Source organism: Rattus norvegicus, chromosome 1 (genome assembly GCF_021556685.1).
Source record: "Rattus norvegicus strain SHRSP/BbbUtx chromosome 1, alternate assembly SHRSP_T2T, whole genome shotgun sequence".
Classification (NCBI taxonomy): domain Eukaryota; kingdom Metazoa; phylum Chordata; class Mammalia; order Rodentia; family Muridae; genus Rattus; species Rattus norvegicus.
The window spans coordinates 260978470-261003719 of NC_141534.1; the positions used below are offsets into that span (position 1 = coordinate 260978470).

Below are 25250 nucleotides of genomic sequence, written 5' to 3' on the forward strand. Positions count from 1 at the left end.
CGGTGTTCCCCTCCCCACCCTCCCCCATTGTCCCCCTCCCCCCAACAGTCTAGTTCACTGGGGGGAACCCAGAATACTATGTCAAAGATTCACATTTTTTCAAATCATGAAGTGAATAAAATAATAGTAATACTTCTATTCTTAACTCAAAACTCTTGTTTGAAAATTTTAGGACATGAGATGACTTTCTTAAATCATTCCTTGTCCTTTTCTTCCTTAGTAGGCTCTCTGTCGTTGTAGGACTTTCTCTAGTGTGGCACAATACAAAGCTTTGGTTCTCATTTTAAGTTCTATGGGGCATAAACATCTGCACTCAAGAGGATGTATGATGTTATGTAAGCCAGATGTCATTACTTTTACAATTGCAGTCTGACATGACCCTAGAATCTCACTCAATATTACCAAATTCAAGTATTCTGTATTTTCTTTAATTTTTCTTTTGTTGAGAGACTTGCCTATTTTGGTTCACTTTAGCTTGTAGCCTGATACATTCTGTATGCTCTATTGTGAGATGTATTTTAACTTCTTATGTACTTCTCTTGGGCATGACTTTGAACAATACCATGTGCCCAGTAATCTCTCCATTGCCTGGTATTCTCTAAATTGTTTAAGGCAACCATTTAAATGTTGTGTGCATCTAATCTTAAATGGTAGTAATTCCCCCCTTCATGTGGAGTTGAGCTTGTTACATGGTCATGAGGGGAGATAGGTAGAACTCAGTGCCAAACCATTTACAAAGGGATCAAAGAGTGTTCTGTTGTCCTTCCCTTCTATGAGTTTGCAGAGGAGCTCAGCAGAGCTTCTGTATCTCTTCTTTCTTGCTTCAAATAGGCAGCATGGGTATTTCATATAAGAGATTTGGAGTGAAAAACCATAGTTATTTCATAAAATTAAGGTGGTTTTAGAAGCATTCATCAAAACAAACTATATAATTGTAGGGTTTTGCTTTAAATTTTTTCAATTTTATTATTTTGAATATCACATGTTTTGATCATATTTATCCCTTGTTCCTGTCTAATTTTTCCAAGATCTTCCTCCATACATCCCTCCCATCTTCATGTCCTCTACTAATTCTCTTAATTTTCTAAAACATAATTTGAGTCCAGTTGGGGCAACTTCTATGTCTATAGGTATAAGGCTGTTCCACTGATGAAGCGGTAACCTACCAGGAGCCATATCACTGAAGAAAATGGACTCTCCCCCACTAGCAGCTTGTCTACTGCCTTGTAGTTCCTCATTTTGGAGCAGGGCTTTGTCTTAGTTTGGGTTTTATTGCTGTAAACAGACACTATGACCACAACAACTCTTAAAAAGAAAAATATTTAATTGGGGCTGGGTTATACAGATCAGAGGTTTAGTTCTTTTTCATCATGGCAAGAAGCATGGTGGTATATAGACAGACATGGTGCTAGAGAGGTAGGTGAGAATTCTACATCTTGGTCTTCAGGCAGCAAAAGGAGACTGTGTATCACACTGAGTAGAGCTTGCACATAGGAGGCCTCAAAGCCCACCCCCACAGTGGCATACTTCCTTCAGTAAGGCCATACCTACTCCACAATGCCATTCTTAAAGGGTCAAGCATTGAAACATATTAGTCTACAGGGGCCATTCCTATTCAAACTACCACAGGCTATGAGTTCCTCCTGTATTCATGATGCAATGTCAACTGGGTTGCTCTTACATTGGTGCTGTGTAGGCTGTCATGGCTGTTTAGAGTTCATGGGTACAGTAGCCCTGCCTATTTAGAAGATGCTAATTCTCACTAGTCATCCAAGTCCTCTAGCTCATACAGTATTTCTACTCCCATCTTCAATGATGTTCCCTGAGAATTGGGTGTATTTGTGTGATATAGAATTTGGGAATGAGCATTCCTCGGTCCCTTATTCTCTTTACTTTGACCAGTTATGTTCACTCTATTAACCTCTTTATTTCAAATCAGAAGAATAATCCTTGTGTATAAAGATAAATATTTAGAAGGAAGTTGAATATTATATCAACTTAGCAAATGCATAGTAGTTCTCTGAGGTTTACTCTCCTGTCAAAAGTTCTTCATTAGGTTTAAAGAAGTAGGCATGAGTTTACTTCTATTTTGTAGTCCTTAAATTTAAGCAGAGAGCTGTTGGTTGCAGCTAAGACATCAGTGCCACTATTGAACAAAGGAACATATCTTGATAGGCCATTAATTACTGTAATGTGGAAGGCTCATATCTTGGTAAGACTTTTCTCCTTTGGAAGCCTACATTACAGTTTCTGACATTTTGAATCCATACCATCAGTAAAGAGGCTATTAGATCAGTGCCAGCTTGATTTCTCCAAAATCTATAGCTGAAATAAAGGAAATAAATGCACAGAAGAGTAAAAATATGCTGAGTGAGGTAACCTATACCCACAAAGCAAGCAATTACATGTGGGTTTAGCTTTGAAGTTTTATATTTGTGTGTGCAACTTTGAGTACCAAGAGAAGTTAGAAAACTAGAAAGAGATCATTAGAGGAGTGGAGGAGGGGGAGAACTGAAGGAGGAGGGTGATAGTGGTCCACTAGTATGAAATGAAAAAGGGGGATAATTTAAGGAGTAAATTTAAGTGGACGAGAGATGGGTGTGTAAGCTATTGTTCTGTAAGCTTTCTAAAAGCTAATATATTTAAATCTGCATTTTAGATAAAGATGATGCTCCTTTTAGAAGCCATAGTTTATTAAAAAAAAAGAAAAGAAAAAAAAAAAAAAGAAAACAGAGTGCCAAGGATGGGCTCTTATTCTGAAGGTGGTGAATGGGGAAGGGCTTCCCAGATGCTCCAAAAGCAATAGTCTGTGGCTCTTGTTTTCCACCAGAACTTGAGGAAAAGAACATACTGCTGTTTTTATTTTTTTATTACATATGAATTTCTCCTGTGTGAGAATAATGTAGAATTTGTGCATGTTCAGAGCAGAGGAGGAATCCTGGAAAGGTTACCAGGAAGCTCTTTGTATCTCAATTTCAAATTTGCAAAGAGTTTATACCTAGTTGGTTTCCTAAAGCTGACTAGTGTTTTCATTTCATGAAATGAAATAGAATGCTAAAATTATACATTCCGTTGGAATTCTGAAAATAAGAAGTATATTTGGAACAAGGATTCTTCCTCTTCCTGTTGAACCTTACTAGAGAAACAGTGAAAGAGGACATTTGAGATCTGTGAGCTATTATCACAGTGGAGCCATCTATGGAGAAAAGGGCTATAGTGTGGCACGATTGACTTTTCATCTTGATTTGGAGACTTTACATGTTTAATAGCTCATTCCTTTAAAAACACTTCAGGGCTCTAGTATATATCAGATCCTGTTGGATCTTAGAAGATAAAAAGTGAATTGAATGCTTTGTCTTTAAGGAGATCACAGGGCAAATGCTGAGAGTAAATGTAGGCATACTAGTCATCAGGAGACCCTGGCTTTTCAGCCAGGAGGTGAGCATAAGGACATGTGGAGTTGAACACATGCACACACACACACACACACACACACACACACACACACATACACACACAGAGAGACAGACAGACGCACACACAGATACACACACAGATATACACAGATATACATACAGACACACAAACATACACACAAGGCACACACACAGAGAGACACATACAGATACACACAGATACACACAGACACACACACAAGGCACACACACACAAGGCACACACACAGACATACATAGACACACACAGACATACACAGACATACACATAGACACACAGACACACACATGTATGCACACTCACACACATATACACAGGTACATAGGCACAAATGCACATGTATGCAAATGTACATGCATGCACATGCACAAGCATGCACATGCACATGCATGTATAGAGGTGCAGAGGTTACATTCTGTTCCTGTGAGGGGAGATGTTTCTATGTCACATCTCTTGAGTGTTAATAGTTTATATCAGGTTTGTACTAACATAGACTTCAACCATGTTTTCTTATTGGGTGAATGGATTATTGAATGAATGAGTAAGCAAATAATCCTATGAATCACAAGAATCAGAAATGTATTCTAATCTATATGACTGGCCTCACCTATTGCCCTGGGAGGATTTTTCTTTGTTTCTTTTCATTTTTGTTTTTTTTTTTAATCAATTGTACAACTCTAGGAATTCTGTCTTTCAAAGATTAGGGTCTAGCCATTGCTTGAGTTGGGTTGGGATTGAACTAGGTCTATCTATGCTCTGAGCAGTGATGTGTATGAAAACAGTGAAGCATCAGCAGAATACCATGAAGGCTCAATGGGACAGCTGGTGAACAAGAACTTTATGGGGAATGGCTTCTGATTCTCCTCCGTGAGATCTGTCCAGTTGCACACTGTGATCTGCTGGGCAGTATGCCCGGGAGAGACAGGAAAGCCTGCAGCTTGGAGGACTGCAGCTTGCTTGCCTTTATTGCTCGCTTTTCTATTGTCATTTCAAATGTTATTATTCCAGTGTCTCCCTCGTAACCCTGACAGTGGCCATCTATTCTACCCTAATCCACAATGAAATGTGACCATTCTTATTACTTAAGGCTGAGAATACACTGGGTGATTGACATGCCTGAGTGCCTACTGTGGTCTCAGGCAGAGGCTCTTGGGGTGACAAGGTGCCCGTAGATGCTAGAGCACTTGGCCCCTTATGCTTTGCTACTTCTAAGAAAGGTTGTTTGACCTCCAAAATAGCACTTTAAGGGGGCTCTTTTTCTCTTTGCTCAGATGAAGAATCGGATGGAAAAGCTTCTTTCCCACCTCCTCAATACTGCATTTGATTTTCTTTACTAATATGAAAATTTGGAGCCAAATGCCTATGATTTAGCTGAACTTTTACAGAGATGGTAGAGGATGATGAAGCCTCCCAGGGAAAAAAGGACATCTAAGGCAAGAATAGTAGAATTTCCCTTTAAAGACGCTTTTGCTTATAGGAGCAGGCAGAAGAAGCATCTGAGGAGTTTTTAGCCTAATCCACAGGAATCCACCAAAGATTTAGAGTTCGTTTGCATACATCATTCACCTTCTCAGGGTCAGATGTCACCATAAGGTGTTTCCTCAAATGTGATCCCATCAGACCTTCCCAGCCCCTCTGCCATATAGACAGGATTATCATCCAGATGAGGATGCCAAACCTCGGAGAAATGTCTAAAACAGACAACCTAAGAGCCAAGACTATGAGCTCAAATGGATGAAGGGACTAGAAATCTCTAAGGTTTGTCCAATACGGAAGCACTAGTGTTTTTAGGAAAGTGTCAGGATTCTAATGATTTAGTAAGCATTGATGAGTGGCCCTCTGTGCTCACCTCTTCCTAAGCCAAAGAAAACCAATCCCGGAACTTTTGCCACAGTATGTATAAAAAGGGTATGATAAAAGCCTGAAAGAGTTCGGGGTTAATTAAAAGGTAAGATGTGAGGCATATCCTGCTTGCCATTGGATGTCATCAAACAGGCAGTGAAAGACAGAGGAGTAGTTACAAAGGGTTCCGTGGCTGTGCAGAGACATCGTTGCTGGTGGGTTACAAAGTCTGAGCAAACAGTCAGGGTAGGAATGTGCCTGGCCTGTCAAACAGAGGCTGCGAAATAGGGGAGGCTACAAATGCCTTCCGCAAATTGGCTAGACTCTACTGTCTTGCTGACTTCCTTTGCAAATCCCCCTCTAATTGGCATAAATCTCTGATCCATTGTTCTACTAGCAGAACTAATAGCCGAAAGTGAAGGGGAGAGATAACATTTTGCCTAGAAAATTATGCAAACCCCAAAGCTGCAGAGGTTTGAATAGAAGCAAAGACCTCCTTTCCACTTAGGAGACAGCAGCCACATGCTCAGCGGGAAACATACACTTAAGTATATATAGCCCGAGTTGGATGCAGAGGCCCAACTCTAAGCTGCAAATGCATTGTTAGCGCCTAGTAACTGCATCCGATAAAGTCTCTGGAAATGAACCAGAGCTGTTCCCATTGATCTGTTTTTCAATTTTCTGTTGTTTGCTGGAAGAGCATGACTGTACTTTGCCCAAAGTAAGTCATTCGAGTGATCGGCAAATCCGGAGAAACTCCTCAGTCACAGCTTTTCACACTGTGGCTTGATTCCCAGTCTTCAGTTTATCACCAGGCTTCTTGCCATTCAAAGATAGAACTTCCATTTGGAGCAAGGGACACAAGTGCTGAGTGCTGGGATGAGGGGCTTCTGCATCACACTGGGATTGTGCTGCGCTGAGGGGCTGCCTGAAGAGAAAACAATGATTCTAACCAACAGATTTCCATGTGGGCCTCAAAGGGTTATGTGTAAGGGCTGATGCTGAATATTAAAACTCCACCTCAGGGATGGTACTTGCCGCCGAATGTGAGGTCCCTTTGAGGTTCAGTTTCTTCACCATTGTAAGACCCCAGAGATGGTTGAGTCGACAGAGTACTTACATTGCAAGAATAAAGACCTGAGTTTGATTTCCAGAACCCACATAAATAGCCAGGTAGTGTATTGTGTACATGTGATCCCAGTATAAGAGAAGCTGATAAAGGGGTATCTTCGGGGCTCACTGACTAAATACTACTTGAGTATTTAAAAGTAAGGGGGAGATCCTGACTTAAAATACAAACAGAAAAGCAGAAAAGTTAGGTTGAGCCTGAGGAATGAAACCCCCAGCTTTGGCACACACACACACACACACACACACACACACACACACACACACACACACACACTGAAACCCACATACATTCACATACAAGTTCACATGTAGGTGGCTTTAATCTCCAACACTAATCCTACAGTAATGGCCACCTACTGGAAACATTTTGGCCAACTAGAGTAGAAATCAAAAATCACTTCTCCAGACAGAGAATTCAGACTTTTCTGACTCTAGTGTTTCTATTGCAACTGTTCAGCTGCCCCAGGTCATTTTATGACGACAGCCACAGAGACCAATGGGAAGTAGTAGGTATCAATCAAAACTCATGGGGAAAAAAATCTCATTTCAAACAGCTTTCATGTGCTATAAAATAAATTTTTTTCACATGTTTTCAATCCTCTTAACATTTAAAACCTTGCAGGCTAATTAAAGCAGAGGGATCCCTCAGGTTGTGATTTGACCCTGAGCAAGTATGGCCTGGGATCTTTGTCTGGATGCCTTAAAACCAGCATCTCAGCTTTTGACAGAGCTGTGGTGGTGTGAGGCTTCTCCAAGAGGTCTGTATGGCCAGTGGGGTTGTTGAGAGATGACTAAATCATAAGGACTCTTTCTTCATCAGACTACTAAATCCATTCGTAGATTTGTAATTTGACGTCTCATTAGATGGTGGCAGGATGTAAGAAGAGGGGCGTAGTAGGATGTAGAGGGACTGGAGTGTACGCCCTAGCTTATGCACTCTACCTCTAGCCTCTTACTTGTTATCCTTGCTCTCCAATGGATGACTTTAGTCTACACCCTTCTGCCATGTTGCACTTTTTACCTCAAGACAATTGAGTCTTCTGTAGATTGACAGTTCTGCAACCATACCGTCATCACTCAGTTGGCTTGTCAGTGTGAAAAGATCTAATCAACCAGACACTGTTTCTGCATTTAAATCATTCCTTCCAATGTGTCTCCTTGCACCCTATTAAAAACATACTTTTCAGAAAACACTGAGAATCTGCTTCATTTCTTCTTTTTAATCTGATAAAGTATAAATTATACACCAAAGTTGCACATATTTAATGTATATACATTACGATATAGAACATATTCATAACCTACAAAAATGTTCTGTGGCTTTTGAGGAAAGAACACAAGATGAGATCTATGCTCTTAGCATAATTTGAAGTACACAAAACCATTTGCTACCTCTAGGTACTCGGTGTGGATGTTGTATTACAAGGACTTCTAGAACACAGTCATTCTGTCTCATGAAACTTGATATTTATACCCATTGGACAATTCTCCAGTCTCTTCCTCCAAATTCTTGGCGCTGGCCATTTTCTGTCTCTTATGAGCTTGACTGTTTTTGACACCTGTCCTGAATGGCATTGTGAGGAACCCATTCTCCGTGATGGAATTTTCACTTAGCACAATGTCCTTTGGGTTCTTAAAGAGTTGTCATAAAAGCACATTTGTCATTAAAATTGAGATCTTCTATTTTCTTCCTTTGCCTCTACCTGCTGGTTTGTGAGATAGTTTTATGTTTTAGACCAGAGTATCCCGACCTGAGGGCTACCATAGAGACAAAGTTGACTTTGAACTTCAGCTTTAGCTTCTCAAATTCGGGGTTTATAAGCAACGGCCTCCATGCTTCTTTGAATGCCTTGCACCTAAAAGCCTTTGCAGCATTAAGGCTACACAAGGGTAGTATAAATGTATGCTAGAATCTCATGGCAAATACCTCAGCTGGAGCCTGCCCTTGGCTATTTCATGTCTCTCTCCGGCAGAATCATTTCACCACAGAGTTCTCTGAAGCTATTTTCCTGGCTTGTGTAGGATTTGGAATTTAGATTTCATATCTATAACTTCATAACTACTTTATATATATATATATATATATATATATATATATATATATATATATGTTCTTTTTACAAGCAGAAAAGCCTAGGGATTCAAACCTAAGGTCCTGCCCACTGAGCACTTGAAATTCATGAGGCTTACTTTGTTGTCACTAGGGATTCCGAGCTGAACATTTACTGCCAATCTCAGATTCATTTCTACTTGCTGCTTCCCGTAGCCAAGAAAGAGTAAGTGTTGGTGTGTTTTATACGTAACTGTATCCATTTGCTTCTGGTTCTGTCCTTTGGCAAACATGCCTCCAGTTAAATTAATGGAAGACATTTTGTGATCTATACACAAACTTAAAGGTGGCATTGCTGTGTCACTGTCACCAAACATGCACTGTTAATACATATTGATTATGGGACAGTGAGTTTTACCCAGCATTTTCATATTTATCGCCTTTGCAGTTAGAGTGAGAGGTCTTTTTCAGTCAGAGAGATGCAGGTTTGCAACAATCTTAACATCCTCCCCCACAGCCATGAGCAGGATCGCACATCAGAGTGATGCAGTTAGACTGGACTGGAGACTGCTTAAGAGCTGGCATTGGGTTTCTACACATTTTGATTCTACTATTGTTTTATTTGGTTCAGAGTTTGACACGAAAGGTGAGCTATAATGACCCTTTAACTCCTGTTTTGTAATTTGGCTTTTTAAAAACATTTCTTAATTACAAATTTTTGAATTTAATTTATCTTTTTGAGAATATCATATGAGCGTACAATATCTAAATCATTGCTGCCCCTGTATCTCCTAAAGTACCCCCTCCTTCCTCTTCAAGTTCATGACATTTTCTTTAGCTTTATTACTTTGCTGTGTCAGTTCCAATATTTTAGCTTTCTTTCTCAATTGGCCCTTCCCTCCACCGCTTCCTGTGTCTCTTTTCAAGGTTTTTAATTCCCCTCTCTTTCCACCATCTCAGTCTCAGCAGCCAACACAGACTTCGCTTCCAGGGTTTGTACTGTTGATCCCCTGCCTGTTCCTATTAAGATCTAGTTCATGTCTCACTCTTGCTCAATACAATTTCCCTCGTAGCCACTGACCTCCTTTACCACTAATCCCATCTACACCCTAATGGGAAAACAATCAGGCATCCTGGATGCACAGGAGCAGCCACGCATGCTGCCTGCACATTTGGAAACCCACAGCTGCTGCCCACTGATGACTGGCCTTCCCAGAACACGGCTCGTCCTTGATTTGAAATCCATCCCCATCTATTTCCTTCACAGAAATAGGGGAGGCAGGATTCTCCAGGCAAGATGCAAGAATACACATGAGGAACAAGGACCTTCTGGGAGAATTGAACTCTCAGAGGACATTTAGCAGAGTGCACATGCTTGCTGTTATTGCAGGAACACTTGTTATTGCTTTATTTGACTACATATATTGATAGCCAACTATTAATAAACCGATGGCTTAAGAGTTTTAGATGCCACAAGTGAACTAACTCCAGGGACAGGAACATGGGAGAGCTGGCTCCATTCTTTACCAACTGTAGAATTCTGGAAGGCCTGCCTCCTACCTGAACTGAGCAGTAGAGTAGAGCTGTCCCTAGTAGCATGGGTACAGGAGAGCCAAACCCAAGGGCGAGAACAGGAGAACTGGCCCTTCATCCTGCCTGGACAAAGGGAGAGGGGTGGCCTTGGTAACACAAGCATGGAAGAATGGGTGGGTTGACTAACTCAGTTTCCACCCAGGCCCAGATCCAGGTCTCTGAGATGGCCCACCTCAACATCTACTCTATGTATGAACTGCTGTATCATGTGAAGCAGTAATTCCAAAGCTGTAGTTCATGACATAGGACAATAAAAGGACTTCCAAGAAGAGGCCTGGTAAGGATCCAGTATTGGTAGTGTAAGAGATGCCAGAGCCCTCACACCAGACCAATGACACATTGCAACATAGATATGCAAATAAAACTGCTTAGGCTAAAGGGTATACCTTGTGACTCACTGTGAGACAGTGCAGCTACCATGGCAATTTGTTTTTTTGTTTGATAGTCTTTTGTTTTTATTTTTATTTTTTGTTTTCTTTTGGTAGCGAGGTTTCAAGGGTGGAGGGCAGACATGGAGAAACAGGAGATGAGTGGGATTTGGTACATAATGTGAAATTCCCAAGGAACCAATAAAATACACACATACAAACAAAAAAAAAAGAGTTTTAGATGCAAGTTGCGCATAAGTAGTCAATCCTTCATTGGGTGGAAGCTTATATTCCCACACCTATCCTCTGTGAAGATAGATCAACATCATACAGGATATATTGTGCCTGTTTTGTGAGTTTGTGCTGGTGCTGCTGCTGGTGGCAGGGATGTTGATAGGGCATGTGGGAGTAGACAGAGACAGAAACAGAATGAGAGAGACAAAAGTTAGACAGAAGGGTGTCTTACGATTGCCCTGGGCCTCAGAATACTTCTGCCCTTTGAAGATTCTAGTCCTGGCTGTGGGTTCTCACTAGCATCTTAGAATGGGAAAGGACAATATTGTAAATAAATGGGAAAAATAGCTCATCCAATTGAAAACAGTGCTTCCAGTGGGGATTTATATTGTCATCTATAGATTTTTTTTATACCTTTCAAGTGCGTATATAATGAGAACAAATTCTTTAAAATGAACAAAAGGAAAATCATTTATCAAACTCTAATGTAGCATCATGTAGACAGCAAAAGTGAAGAGCTACTTTTGCATCAGGGCTTAGGATGCTGTGGTTTCTACTGACTCCACCTTTGAGCCTGTGACTCAAAGGAAGGGAGTATCTCACCTAGACACCATCATCGCCCTGTGGTAAGCATTGCCTGGAGTCATTTAGCACTACATAATTTCAGATAAACATTCTGCTGGCAGCCAATAAAAGATAAGAATGGAAAAATGGATCAATCCTACTCATAAAATACAAATTCAGGAAGTCTCTAGATAGTACCTTCGATGAAGCTGTGCTCTAAATAATTTCTTCAAGGTCATCTGGTTAATTTATGCTGCATTTGTAAGTTATTGTATATTTTAAAAATTAATGAAAGATTTAATTATGGCAGGGTTGCCTGTGACCTTTTGTGAAATGACTTCATCATAAATCTGCAGGCATTTCAGAGCTGTTTTCTAGGTTTCTAATAATTTGGTCTCAAATTAATGCCATCCAGGCTGCGATAGAAGTCGAGGCTGGGTAAGAAGATTGTGTTGGGATTTGTGGTTTTTTAGCAATGGCTAATTCTGAGTCCTGGTGAAGGTGCTAGAGAAAACAGTGTGTGGCTCACCAGAATCTACAGCAGGTTTAAATATTTACCTGGAGGAATGAGAAATAAATCCAGTGTGTCAATAAGGGAAAAATTGCATGTATCCCAACTGTGTTACTACAGATTTGAGGCACACTTATCTTTATGTGAGTGGCAGGGAATGCCTGGGCTGACTGGATACCTCCTATTCTTCTGTGATATGCACAGAAGTTCCTTTTTATCTCTAAAGGAGGGGTCTACACTTACCCTTCAGCGTGCTGTTCACCTGTGAAGCTCAAAATATACCTCACCAATGTCTGACCTTCACCTTGTGCAGAGGCTCACTGGGAACAGCTAAGCTGTCTCAAGGGAAGATTTTCATTTCCCCTAAGACAAGAGCACACTCTTGTCTGTGGTCTATTTACTCAATCTAACAGAATCAAGAGAAAAGCAGGACAGAGGAATGCTACATCTGTGCATATCCAAGAAGATCCTTTGTCTTAGAAGAGACTATGTTTTACAGTCAGAGCTGCAAGGAAAGCTAGGGTTTGAAAACCCCAGGGTTCTCTTGAAGGGCCAGAGGCTGGGAGAATAAGCATACTGGAAAAAGCAGGTCTTAGCTGAAGGCTTCTGACATTGCTGGAAGCCCTGGATACTGTCACTTATCCTCTCTGCACTCCTCTTGAAGTAGACACCCATGCTGCTATGGAAATGTTTATCTGTGACTCAACCTGAAAGATGGAAATATTTCCCATGAAAAGCCTTCAGCATGGGAAGAGTTAGATAGCAGGAGACTTGGTTTCTAGTTTGTTTTCTATTTCAGCCATCCAGGTCTTATTTTCTTGCTAGTATATGAAGGAATTAAGCCAAAAGTTTGTCTCTTAAAATTGTCCTGGCCCTAGCACTTCATAACTACATGTGTTCAGTTTCATGTCTCAGAGATTCCCAACTGGAGACCAGGACAATAATGACTGCCATTGTTTAGGGTCAAGTGTGAAATTCTACACTCACTACATGTTTTAGACCTTGAGACAAATAGGATAATTAGGACTTTCTAGTTATAAATTTCCTACATATTTTTCCAGCCTTCCTTTCTTCCTTCCCTTGCCTTTCTCTCTTCCCTCCCTCCCTCCTTCCCTCCCTCCCTCCCTTCCTCCCTCCCTCCCTCCCTTTTTCCCTCCCTCCCTTCCTTCCTCCAACTGTGCTTTCAGGTTTATGAATTTCATGTTTTTTCTGCCTTTCGTGCAAACAGGCTATTTAGAACTGGGGGTAAGGGCTCCCACCTCTGCCCAAGCCTTGGTGCCACACTGTGCAGTCCAATGGCTGCTGACGAGTAACAAAGAACTTTAAAACACAGTGCTGGGAAGTGAGTGTAAACAATGGCGACCAGCTGTGCACTTCATTCCAGGTTATCATTTGCTGCTGTGGTGCATTACTGGATAACCCTTTAGTTTTCTTGACTCTCAGTTTCCTCTTCTGTTAAACAGAATTAACTGAGGTAATCCACACAAAGTGCTCATCATACTCCAAAAGTTCGATAAAGCTTCCTTCTTGTTGGCACGATTATTGTTACTTGATTGAGTATTGCTGATTATTCAGGGTTCTCAAACTCTCACATTAGAGATTATACATATATTTTGGTGTACTCTGTGCCTCCCAAATTCTCAGACATCCAACCAAATAGATACTGTAAATAATCACAATTTTCATACCATAATTGCTGGGCATTTATGTACATCTGTGTGTGTCTGCATGTGGGAGTTCACATGTATAGGAATACATATGGAGGCCAGAAGACAATTTTAGATGGCACAACTTCTGATGCTATCCACATACTGTTTTGAGACACAGTCTGTTGTCAAAAATTTAACAAATATGCTATGTGGGTTGACCACCAAGCCCCAGGGATCCTTTGCTTTCCCATTTAATGGGATTATAAGTGAATTCTACCATACCCAGTTGTTTTTATATGTTCTGGGGATCTAAATCAAGTCTTCATACTTACATAGCAAGCAATGAGGCTAGGTTTTCCACCTTTATATTTAGATAAATCCCTACAGATGTTTAATAAGACATCCGAGATACAGGATAAACAAGGGAAGAAATTCATGATTCCCTTCATCAAGAAAATAAAATTCTAATAGGTACAAGGTAGTGAAAAGTATTACAACACTCAAAGACAGAAGACTAATGTTCAGAGATTCAAGTTAATAATTCTTTGCATGAGGTTTGTGATTAGATCACGTGGCAGTATCTACCTTGGGAGTCTCCTACGTAAAGATTGAATTTGTAGGTAGAAATGAGATTGGTGACCACTGTTTTTACTAAGAAATTAAATGGAATTTGCATGTAACTGGGGAATATGGGAGATTTTATCAAAGGACAAGGAATATATCTTGTGGTAACAGTGAGGACTGAGGTAAGGACTGGATCTCAGATGATCCGCCTCATAGAACACTTGGTTGAGTAAATAACAGAGAAAGTCTGAATCAATTTCATAGTTTCTCAGAATATTGGGAATAAATCTTCCTCAGGAGCATGCTACACTACTCCTGGGCATATATTGAAAAGAAGCTCCACCATATCATGAGGACACACTTTCAACCATGTTCATAGCTGCTTTACTTGTAATATACAGAAATTGGGAACAACCTAGATGCTCCTCGACCAAAGAATGAATCAAGAAAATGTGGGTGCATTTACACAATGGATCATTACTCATTAAATTAAAAACAAGGACACCAGAAATTTGTAGGCAAATGGATGGAAATAAAAAATGTCCTGTATAAGTTAACCCAGACCCAGAAAGACAAATAAGGTATGCATTTGCTTATAAGTGGAAATTAGTTGTAAAGTACAGGATAAACATACTACAAACCACAGACCCAAAGAAGCTAAGTAACAAGGAGAGTCCAAGGTGGGTGATGGGAACAGGAGGGATGAAGTTGGGGGAGCACAGAGGGAGAGAAACTGATAGACAATTGGATTGGGCAGGAGAATCTCTGGGACCAGCTAGAAACCCAGGACCATGGAAACTCCCAGGTATCTATGAAGGTGACCCTAGCTCACCTAGCAGTGGGAGATAAACAACTTGTACATCCATCTCCTGTATCCAGGCAAGACTTCTAATGGAGGGGTCGGGACAATAACCCAGCTACAAAAGCTTAGACCCACAATTCGTCTTGCCTACAGGATGTATAGGGGTAAGGGATGGACGGAATTTGAGGGAAGGGCCAACCACTGACTCCCAGCCTGAGACCCATGCCATAAAAGGGAACCCACCCCTGACACTATTGGTGATACTCTGCTCTGTGTGCAGACAGGAGCTTAGCATAAATGTCATCAAGGGGCTTTACCCAGCAACTGTTGGACATTGAGTGGAGCTTGGGAGATCATGTGGAAGACAGGGAAGAAAAATGAGGGAGACAGAGTGGTCAAAGACACTACGAAGACACCCATAGAGTCAACTAAACTAGGCCCATTGGGGCTAATGGGTACTGAACTGCCAACCAGAGAGCATGAATGAGACAGACCTAGGCTCCTCTGCACAAATGTAGCAGTTGTGGAGCTGGGAGCTGTCTCTGACAACATTGCCTGCTTTTGGATCCCCTTTTCCTAACTGGGCAGCTTTGTCTAGCCTCAGTGGAAGAGGATGGGCCTAGTCTTGTTGAAGCTTGATATTCCAGGGCTCGTTGATGTCTGTGGGAGGCCTCCCTTTTTCTGGAAGAAAGGGGAGGTGGGACGGATAGTGGTGTGGATGGGTGAGAGGAAGGATTGGGAGGAGAGGAGGGAGGAAAGCTACAATCAAGATGTAAAGGGAATAAATAACTTAGTCAATTTAAAAAAAAAATTACAGAGTCAGAATGACCCTTCATGTTTGCTCGATATTTTGCTCAGGCAAATCAAAATAGGACTTAGTGGGCAGGAGAATTCACAATGAAGATGAAGCTTCTTTTGAAAGAAAAAAGAGATATCCTGTTATAAGTCAGTGAGTTCAATTCAGAGTTCCTCCAAAAGTCACTCCAGTCAAGTTCTTAACTGTAATCTCTCAAAGGAAATTCTTTTACTTGAACATTTCAAGGCATTTTGGTTATAACTCCTTGTTCTCCTCATGAAGTTTTGTGGCCAACCATTGTCTTAAAACTCCTCTCAGCTTCTATAACTGAATAAAAGTCCTTTTAACCAGAGATCCAAGTGTACCAAATGCCTATGCAGGGGAGAAGCAGGTGACTCAGAACTTTTCTTCAGGAAAGAGGTAAACATCTTTATAGAACCTACTTCTCTAATTACATTTACTGTGGCATTGTTTCCATCTAAATTATAGCAATTATATACCCTGATCCCATTTGAAATCATTTAATTAATGAGTAGCTAACTCCCAGTGTGTTTGGAATTCTAATGAAGTCTTTTCTTTTTGTGAGTCACCTCCCTCCTCAAATTAATCACCCTTTTCCCTTCAGAAAGGCTTACTCCTCCCGGATGGTGGATTGAACAAAGTGTGTTATTTAATGTCCCAGGAAACTACATTTGTTATGGTAACCCTAACAGAATCTAGGATGATCAGAGATAGAGTAGCTTTTATTCCTGCTCCTCCAAAGATTCTTTTAATTCTTCTAAATCTCAAAGGACATTGGACTCAATCACATTCTTTGACCCAGAAATAAAAGGAGATAAAGCTTTGGTAGCAGTGTTGAAAAATGTGATTGATTTTGTGTGATTAATGCTATTCATTAATCAACCAAGAACTATATTAATTTAGTACCTGTTGTATGAAGGAAGCACTTATGAATGCAAAGACGGATGACTATAACAGATAGATAAATCCACTGACTACAAGTTTATCAGGAGATGGACAAGTTGTGTGTCTAGAGATGGACACAAAAACTGAAAGAAAATATATTTTTAGAAGTTGTTTTGAGAGGTTCACATTCTGCATCCCATCATTTTGAGTTCAGTGTTTTAAAAGAAGTTTAAAGAATTCAGTAAGGTATTTCATCAGTAGATGTTCAAGTTCATCTAGTTAATTGTAAGGCAAAAGGGTATTAGGAAAAATCAGACCTTCTAATGTCTTTACAAAAACCCAGTGCTGCCTGTGACAAGTGTCTTGTTAGCAATGTAGACATTAGGCAGGACAGAAGTTTGTAACAAAGATTGTGATGGTCTCTTAGATTCATAAAGCCCAAGATGAATCTGAAGTAGAGAGACAAAAACATGAAAAAATGCATACAGCAAGGTAAAAAGGAAAAAAAAAGGAGTAATGAATTTTAATTGATTTTCTCCCTGAAAATCCATATAATGAGAAATGGCTCAGAGCATCCATTTATTTTGTTCCTGTGGTTAGGAGAACTTCCTTGGGGAACCAAAGGGCAGGGCACCTCTTTCCAGGCAGCCATCTATACTTATGTATGAGGTGTCTACTTTTTTCAAGGCTCAGTTTGAAGGGGGAAAAAAAGACAAATTCCCACATGTGGGGTAGTGCATACTTTGAAAAACAGATTGCAAGTCAAGGATATTGAAAGACCTTGATTTCAACATTGGGTGAGTCTGTAGTCATGCTATCAATGAGAAGAATGCTATCAATGAGAAGAAAGGTGATGGGGATGTATCTTTGCTGTCTACGGGATTTTAAGTATTTCACATGCATTATTTAACTTAATGAGAGTTAAATCTGTATTAGTTATTATGTTTCTTTGAGTTAAGAAAAAGAACAAGGCAACAGGAGCTGGGGAGATGGTGCACCAGGTCCAGGAGCTTGTCACCAAGTATGGCAACCTAAGATTGATTCCTTGAAACCTACATAGTAGAAGCAGAGAATCAACTTTTGTAAGTTGCTTGTACACATAGGCACATATGCAAGTACGTATATGCACACACATAGTGATAATATAGTGATAATAATATTAATAAAAGTAATGATGATAATTGTAAGAGTAATACATAGTAATAATTAATAAATAATAAAACAATAATAATTTAAAAGGTATTTTTAAAAAGAGACTAATAATATGATTTTGAAGAAGGGGGTTCTAAAATGGTTTATTGTGACGGTGTAAGAAAGAGAAGTCTTGTTGGTAGCAGTGAATTTAGCCAAGCTGGAAACTGAAAGTTTTCAGGTTTAGGACTCAAGGGAAATAGTGAAATGGATTAACATTTGGAAGCAAGATCTTTTTTAAAACCTTTAAAAGTGAAAAACAAATTTTAATACAATGTATTTGGTCATGGTTTTCTTCTCTAATCCCCCCAACTTCCCTACCCCAACTTTATGTTCCATCCCTTTCTCACTTTCCCTTTAAAAAGCATATCATGCCCAGACAGACTGACACATAATAGAGTTCTGAAGAGCGATCAGGACCACACAGCAGGGTACAAGTTACTTCTTACACATTGCAGAGGAATGGTAGGTCATGTACTACCTGATGAGTGTGTAGGTCACAGCACATGCTGTCTTTGGACTAGATGTGAGGACAGGAAGGTCAGGAGTCTAAAAAAACCAATTCAGTTCTGGAAGCCAAATTAATCTAGTTTGGGGAGTTATCACAATTCAACCAAGATGGTAGAGCTTCATAAGATGGCAAGGACCAGCTCTTTGTGCAAAAGTCTTGAAAAGTCGTGGAAAGTTCACATTGCAAGATCCCCATGTTTCTTCAATCAATCCCACAATCCATTTTCCATTCTCTCCAACGACAAGTATTGCTAGGAACTTCTCTTTTCTAGAGGCTGCAAATACATCCAGAAGGCTCCCCTAACCTTTGAAAGTTTCTAGTTAGTTAAAAAGCAAACAACCTTGAGTAAAAATGTAGAATGTAAAGAAAATGTAAAAAAATAAAATAAAATAAAATAAAAAGCAGAAAATGAAGAATTCCTGGAGGGCCCCTTTCACCTGAGACACTTTTGTGCAACTCTGGTTCATAGGCACATAAAGTCGGAATACAAATTAAGCATTTACTGAAAATAATACAATTCTTCAATGCACATATAACTTTACCACTAATAGAGATGGAAATGAGTTTGCCTGCTAATGAGATGGATGTGGTACTTATTTTACATGGAGAATTAAATCTTAACTGAAAATTTTGGACTGCAGCATGTAGAAAGTGTTTCTACATCTTCAGCATTTCCAGTTTGGTAGTCTACTTTTACAATCCTCAAGGCTGAGAATGTTATTTTACATAAATACAGAGAACTAAATGTCAAAAGTACATTTAGGGCTATTTCTGAAACTGTTGAAAATTTTGTCATAAACCCGAGCAAAAATTCAGTTTTAAAATTTTTATGAAACTCTCTAGCAACTCAAACCCAATGCTGATATCTAAAATCAAAGAGTATCTCAAAGTGTAATCCAAAAGATAAACTTACATGATACTGACGTGCTAGAAAATGATTGTATGGAGGATATTAAAAGTCTTTGTTTTTTTAATTAATGTGTTATGCTTTTGTAAGGTCAGGCTACTCTCTGTAGTAAAAACACTTCAGCTCATGATGGGTAATAGTTGCAAATCTGGGCTGACGTGTTTGGGACAACGTTGCTCCAGGAGCTACTACACAGTGTGATGACATGCTCAGTGCAGAGAGCGCACGTTATGTGTTCAAAACCAAGACTGCAGGGTAAATGCCTCCTGAAAGACCGTGGATTCACTAAACATGTAATTCTGACTAAACTTCTAGATATTACCACTCAGAAGTCTTTTGCTGCTGCCAACACATTCATGAGCCTCAGATTCAGGGCTCTGACCCCATGTTGAGTTGTGAAAATATGAGGGTATTTTTTTTATCATATTCTTTTTAAAAACTATAATGCAATGGCATCATTTCCCTCCTTCCCTTGGCTGCCTCCAGTTCCTCCCATGCATACCTTTGCTTTCTATATAATTCACGGTCTCCTGTGGAAGCTATTGCCCATTGTTTAAAGTGTGGTTTGAGGATAGCAATGTCATCATCAGGGACATCAGAGCAATGTTGATATTAGGCACCTAGGATATACTAATGATAGGTAGCAAACCTTCTTATAGGATGTGTGCTTGGACCAGTGTCAATTCCTATTCAGCATCAACCCTGGGGAATGATAACGCAGCCTCACAGACACTAACTACTGCACCCTTTGCCCCTTATCCATCACTATTTGCTAAGAGTCATCTCACACATTACAAGCTTCCCCACTTGTGAGCCCCTCAGAATGCCTATTTCTTTTCCCTTTTCCCAAGACGTATCTGGGATGACACGGTCTTCAACATAAAGATGGAAGACGGCCGTGAATCCTTTCGTCATCAACATTGGTGTCCTTTGACCTCTGTAACGAGCTATAGACAAGATGGCTTCAAAAATGGTATTTGGTATTGTACAATAATGGAAGCCAATTTCCAAAAATCAAAGGATTTTTCAGGAGAACTTACTCTTCATATCTATTTCATTAAAAAAAAACCCTACAAGATCTTACTGGAGTATACTTATGCATAGTACGGGATACATATAGGAATGTTTATACAAATATATCATGTACTGTGACAGTCATTATCCCGGCTTCCCTTGGTGTTGACTCTAGGCATCTCTTAGCTTATGCCTGTCTACCTCTGATTTATACTTCTGTCTTCGTAGGGCCTTTGTACTTACCTACCAGACTTCATTACCTGTTATAGAATACTTCCCACTGCATTGAAAGTCCACCTCAGTGACCCAAGATGCTCTCTTCTTATTGTTGTTGACCTAAGTCTGCAAGCTCCTTCTCCCAAATGAAGTTTCACCATAGCTTCAAGGATGAGGACATATTCACATCCTCTTGAAGACCACCATTCAATCCAACCTTTAATATGTCTCACTCATTTAAACTTTGGCCACCACAGACATCTTGGAATGCTCTGATAAAATACCTTATACAGAAAGAAATATGAATGCCATAATAAATATGCGATTTTGTTTAAAATTTAGATTATTCAACAGCAGCCTATGTGTTAGCTGAAGTTGATTCCTTTAACACACTCTTGGTGCTTTTAAAATGGCAACAACTTACAGTAACTGTGATTTTTTTTTCCTTGTGCTCTGGCTAATCTTGTGTATTACCTCTTTTGTTCTAGGTGACATATACAATCTTGTTGATTTATTTCTAGATTATCTAAAGTATCATTGACATTGTTGAAATAGTCACTTACATTGGCCACATGCATGTAGACAGAAACCCTTTAAGGTCTGCTGCTATTATATACCCTTGGCTGTCTGAAGCTAGATCTGTTATACAGTCTATATGCTGGTACCAGCAAGAGGTCTTGATCTTTCTCCCTATCATATCTCATCTTATTAAACTCTTTCTATCTATAGCCTATCAGAACCTGCTGGATCCTGATTCTACTGTAAAGCATACTGACTGTTATTTCTAGCTGTGTGTCATCGGAAAGTTAGATTTTTGTGATAAACATCATTTTCACATCTTTAAGCCATTTAATAAGAATGAGGAATGAAGAAAAGCAGACAACAGAACCTTGCGAGCTGCCTACCCATACATCCCTCCTCTAGGTTTCAATATGCTAATTACGTGTTGTTCAACCACATCACTTTACTAGCAGCTGGCTCACATTTTAAATTTTTTTCTTCAAAACTGCTCTGCAAACCCTGTTACCTGCATTGTTGACATCCAGGTAAATCATGTACTTTGTATTTTCTTCTTTCTGCCTAGTAATCTTCTTATAGAAATGAATAGGATTAATTTGACAAGATGTATGTTGTGAGCCATGAAATAACTGTTTAGAGTAAGGAGAAATATTTGCTTTAACATGACTAGCATCCTGATACTCAGATCGTTCCAATCAAGGAAGGCTTAATGCAGCAAATAGGGTGTGAATGGGGGAGGATTTTGATATCTGAGAAGAGAATAAAAGAGATATTTATCAAAATCATCTTCAATAATTCAGGCTTTTACTGATTCAGTTATTAATTTAGCTCTCTTATTGTCAAGCAAGTAGAACTTTATCATAAGAGATAGCTGTTTTGTTAAAATTTTAATGGAGCTAATATGCTGACACGTTCTTATAATCCCGGAGGTAGAAGCAGCAAGATCAGGAGTTCAAGACCATCCTTGGCTACATACATTTCAGTCAGTCTGAGGTATATAAGAGCCTGCCTCAGAAACAAAAAAACAAAATACATCAAAAAAGAAACGGGCTGACTTGCACCCTCTGGCTAGATTCAGAACTAAATAATGGGAATACCTCTGTGCATGACGTGATGTTTCTCTGTTGGACTCAGAAACTAATGTATTTAGCAATAATGAAAAAGAAAAAAGACATAGAAATTTCAGGAAAAGTGCAGTATTAGCTATATATGTGGACTATTCTAGGTTCAAAACTTCTAGACCTCTAAACCAAGCAAAGGTTTTAAAAAGTCTTGATAAAGTGTAGTTTCTCCCTCAAAGTCTGTTTAATCTTTTAGATAAGGCTGTAAACTTTTCATTTAATTTTTATCTGATAATACATTCAAAGCTGTTTCCCAAGATTTATTTTAAGTTAGATGATCTACAAAACCAATCTTATTTTTTCTCCACATTTTATAATTTATTGTAGTCCTTATCCCACTCCTGTAAGCCTCTTCATCTTCCAGAAAGTCAAAGGAAACATCCCAAGGAGAACTCCCTGGGTTATCAGGATAAGAATACCTAAGTGAGGGCAGAGGAGAATGCAGGGCTGGTAATATGACTGAAGCTTGCTAAAATGGATGGCCTCCAGTTCTTTGAAAGACTTCACTTGTTCTGAGCCTCCAGCATGACCAGCCTCACATCCTCTCCATCACAGTGATAGATGCTTTGCACTATAATCTCATGACACGCCACCCTAGTGGAGAATTGATGGTCAGTCTTTTTTTTTTCATTTTTTTCTAGAATGATTGATCATTCATATTTATAGGCCTATCAACAACTGGGCTTTACAAAGGTCAGTATTGATTATCTGGACCACTCAGATGGCATTCTTCATTACTATACATAAATATGACTTTCTTTTATTGGAATGCTATGATTTTTCAAGGAGGGCAGAAAGAGAATAAGCATTCATATGAGACATAGAGTGCGAATTTCAATTAAAATGCACAGAGATGGTCACAGAACTTTAGCACCAGTAGTCTCATAGGTAATATATTTTACTATTTCCAGTATATACAAATGTGTGGAAATGCAAATTAACAAGGATGCCCACGTGAGCACACATGCGCACGTACACACACACACACACACACACACACCTTGTTTTATAGATGAGGAAACTATTTTTATCACGGGACTTGAGTAGACAAACTAGTAGTCCTGATATTGTATGGACAAAGTCCGTAAAAACAATTGTAAAACCTCTGTGTTTCAAAATGCAAAGAATGGCTTCATGTGGGTGGTCGATTATTTGAATGCTTCCTATAAAGCACAGAGTAATTTTGCAATAAAAATGAATGATCCTAACCTACTGTGATTGACAGCCATTTGGCTGGAGATATGCACCCCCTGGACATTAAATAGTGAGGCCATTCTTTTAAGGACCTCAACTTTGGAAAAATAAAAGTCTAGGCTGTCCTGATAGCCCCCTCTGGAGTCTGCTCTCATACTCACTCACATTGGGCTTGTTTTTCACACCCTTTCCCTCAACACTTAGAGTCTTTGGCCACTTCAACCTGCGCTCCGAATGGCAGTTGGTGAAAGTGGACTACAAGTCTATCTTCAGCCGGCGCTGTACCAAGGAGGACTTTGAGACTTGGCACCTGCTCAATCAGGTACCCCTAGAGTGGTGTGTGCTGGCCTCTCTAGCAGCAGAACAACTCCCATCTGGGTTAAGTCTTCGGTGATCTGATTCTCTTAGGAAAGGGAGGCAGTGTGTCACTTGAACGTGTGGTGTGACTACGAGGAAATTAACTGTCAATATCCAGGACCAACAGGGGTAGATAACATACAACCCAGGACTGTATGTACTCATTACGTCACTGAATTTCCTGAAGGAGAAGGTGTGACTGACTATAGCTTAAGATGCCAGATCAATTAGCAAAGAAGCGAGTACCAGGTAGTTAGGAAGGGAGATAGTATGCTTATCTGCCCTATTATTTTGGCAGGTAATAGCATGCGTGTCTCAGGGCAACTTGGAGTAAGGGTCTTAAATCACCCAAAAAAGTGATACTGAGAAAAGATGCTTGGTGGATAGGTCTAGTGGTGGCAGATCTTTATTTTCATGCAACATAGACAAACTTCTCTATTCTTCCCAATCCTTGGGTCTTTGAACTTTCTACTATCTTTTATTCTTTTTGCCCTTGTCTAAGACTTAGGACTCTAGGGTAATCATTTTTGAGAGTGAAGGGGGAGCAGAGGGGGTGGGGCAGGGAAAGAGAGAGAGAGAGAAAGAGAGAGAGAGAGGGAGACAGAGAGAGAGGGAGAGAGAGAGATTACATAGTAAAAACATATACCAGAACTTGTCTTCTTATTCCTTTAGCTGACAAAGCCATTTGGATAATGGTATGCTGGTGTGTAGAGTCTGAAGTATTTGTGTGCTCTACAAAGTTGGAGAATTAACAGTATGACATAGACATCACAGATACAATGTGTAGAGGGGTGTACCTGGGCCAGCCATCTTTAGTGGTCCTTTCATTGGGTCATAAATGATTTGCACATTTGTCCTTAAGGTTCCTGCTTGGTTACTGAGAAATGAGATTGCTGCATTGAATGCTAAAGGAGAGTGCTTTTGTTGACCAATCAGCTTATTTCACCCCTTGTATGTTTTATTGCCTGTCTTACTATGGGCTTTCTCTTTAAGGGAGAGCCTTGTGTCATGGGGGAAAGGAAAATATTCAAGAAACGCAAGCCAGGTGCTCAGTGTGCCCTGGGCAGAGAATACTCTGGGTCGGTGACATCAGAACCCTGTGTCTGTGCGGACTGGGACTTCGAATGGTGAGTCCTTTGAAATTTCATCTTGAGTTACAACTAGATATTTACCTGCTTGTGGGTGGGGCTGGTGGAGTTAGTAGAGGGAAGTTACACCCAGATGCAGGATGTACATCTGTGGTCCTTAGCTGCTGAACCAGGCAGGAAGTCTGCATGCCCTGAAGGGGAGACTGAGGCATATTGGTGGGGAATGGCAATGCTGTCTGAGCAGCATTTCCTACAGCCTTTCCCTTATCTCCCCAGCTGTATTAGATTGTCCTGGATGAGTGGGGAAGGGCACTGACGTGGCTTAAAGAGCTACAGTCCTAGGCAGTTACCTTCATACATATTCTCTCAAATTGCACTCCCGCGTGTGAGCACGCTGTCTTCTTTTCCTCTGATTTTTATTTTTAATTATTACATATTTAAGTTTTACATGTAATATTTGTGCACATATAACATCAAACTTGTCATGTAGAGGTAGCTAGCATCTCCATCTGCTTGCAAGTTGGTCAATTCTTTGTGTTGGAATTCTTTGGTCTCTTTCATTTTTTGATTACAACTCTCCCTCTAAGGACAATGGAAAAGTGCAACATTTACATATATACATACATATGCACATATGTATGTATATATTTCTGATTTCTAATCTTT

The 25250-nt window shown here is 39.9% G+C and overlaps 1 protein-coding gene across 1 annotated transcript in view; it reads left to right on the plus strand.

Moving 5' to 3' along the window:
- Positions 1-25250, plus strand: part of Sorcs3 (sortilin-related VPS10 domain containing receptor 3) — a 618610-nt gene that overhangs the window by 535725 nt on the left and 57635 nt on the right. The window contains 2 exon segments of the mRNA NM_001106367.3: positions 23344-23461; positions 24490-24623. Of these exon segments, the coding sequence (NP_001099837.2) occupies positions 23344-23461; positions 24490-24623 (252 nt within the window).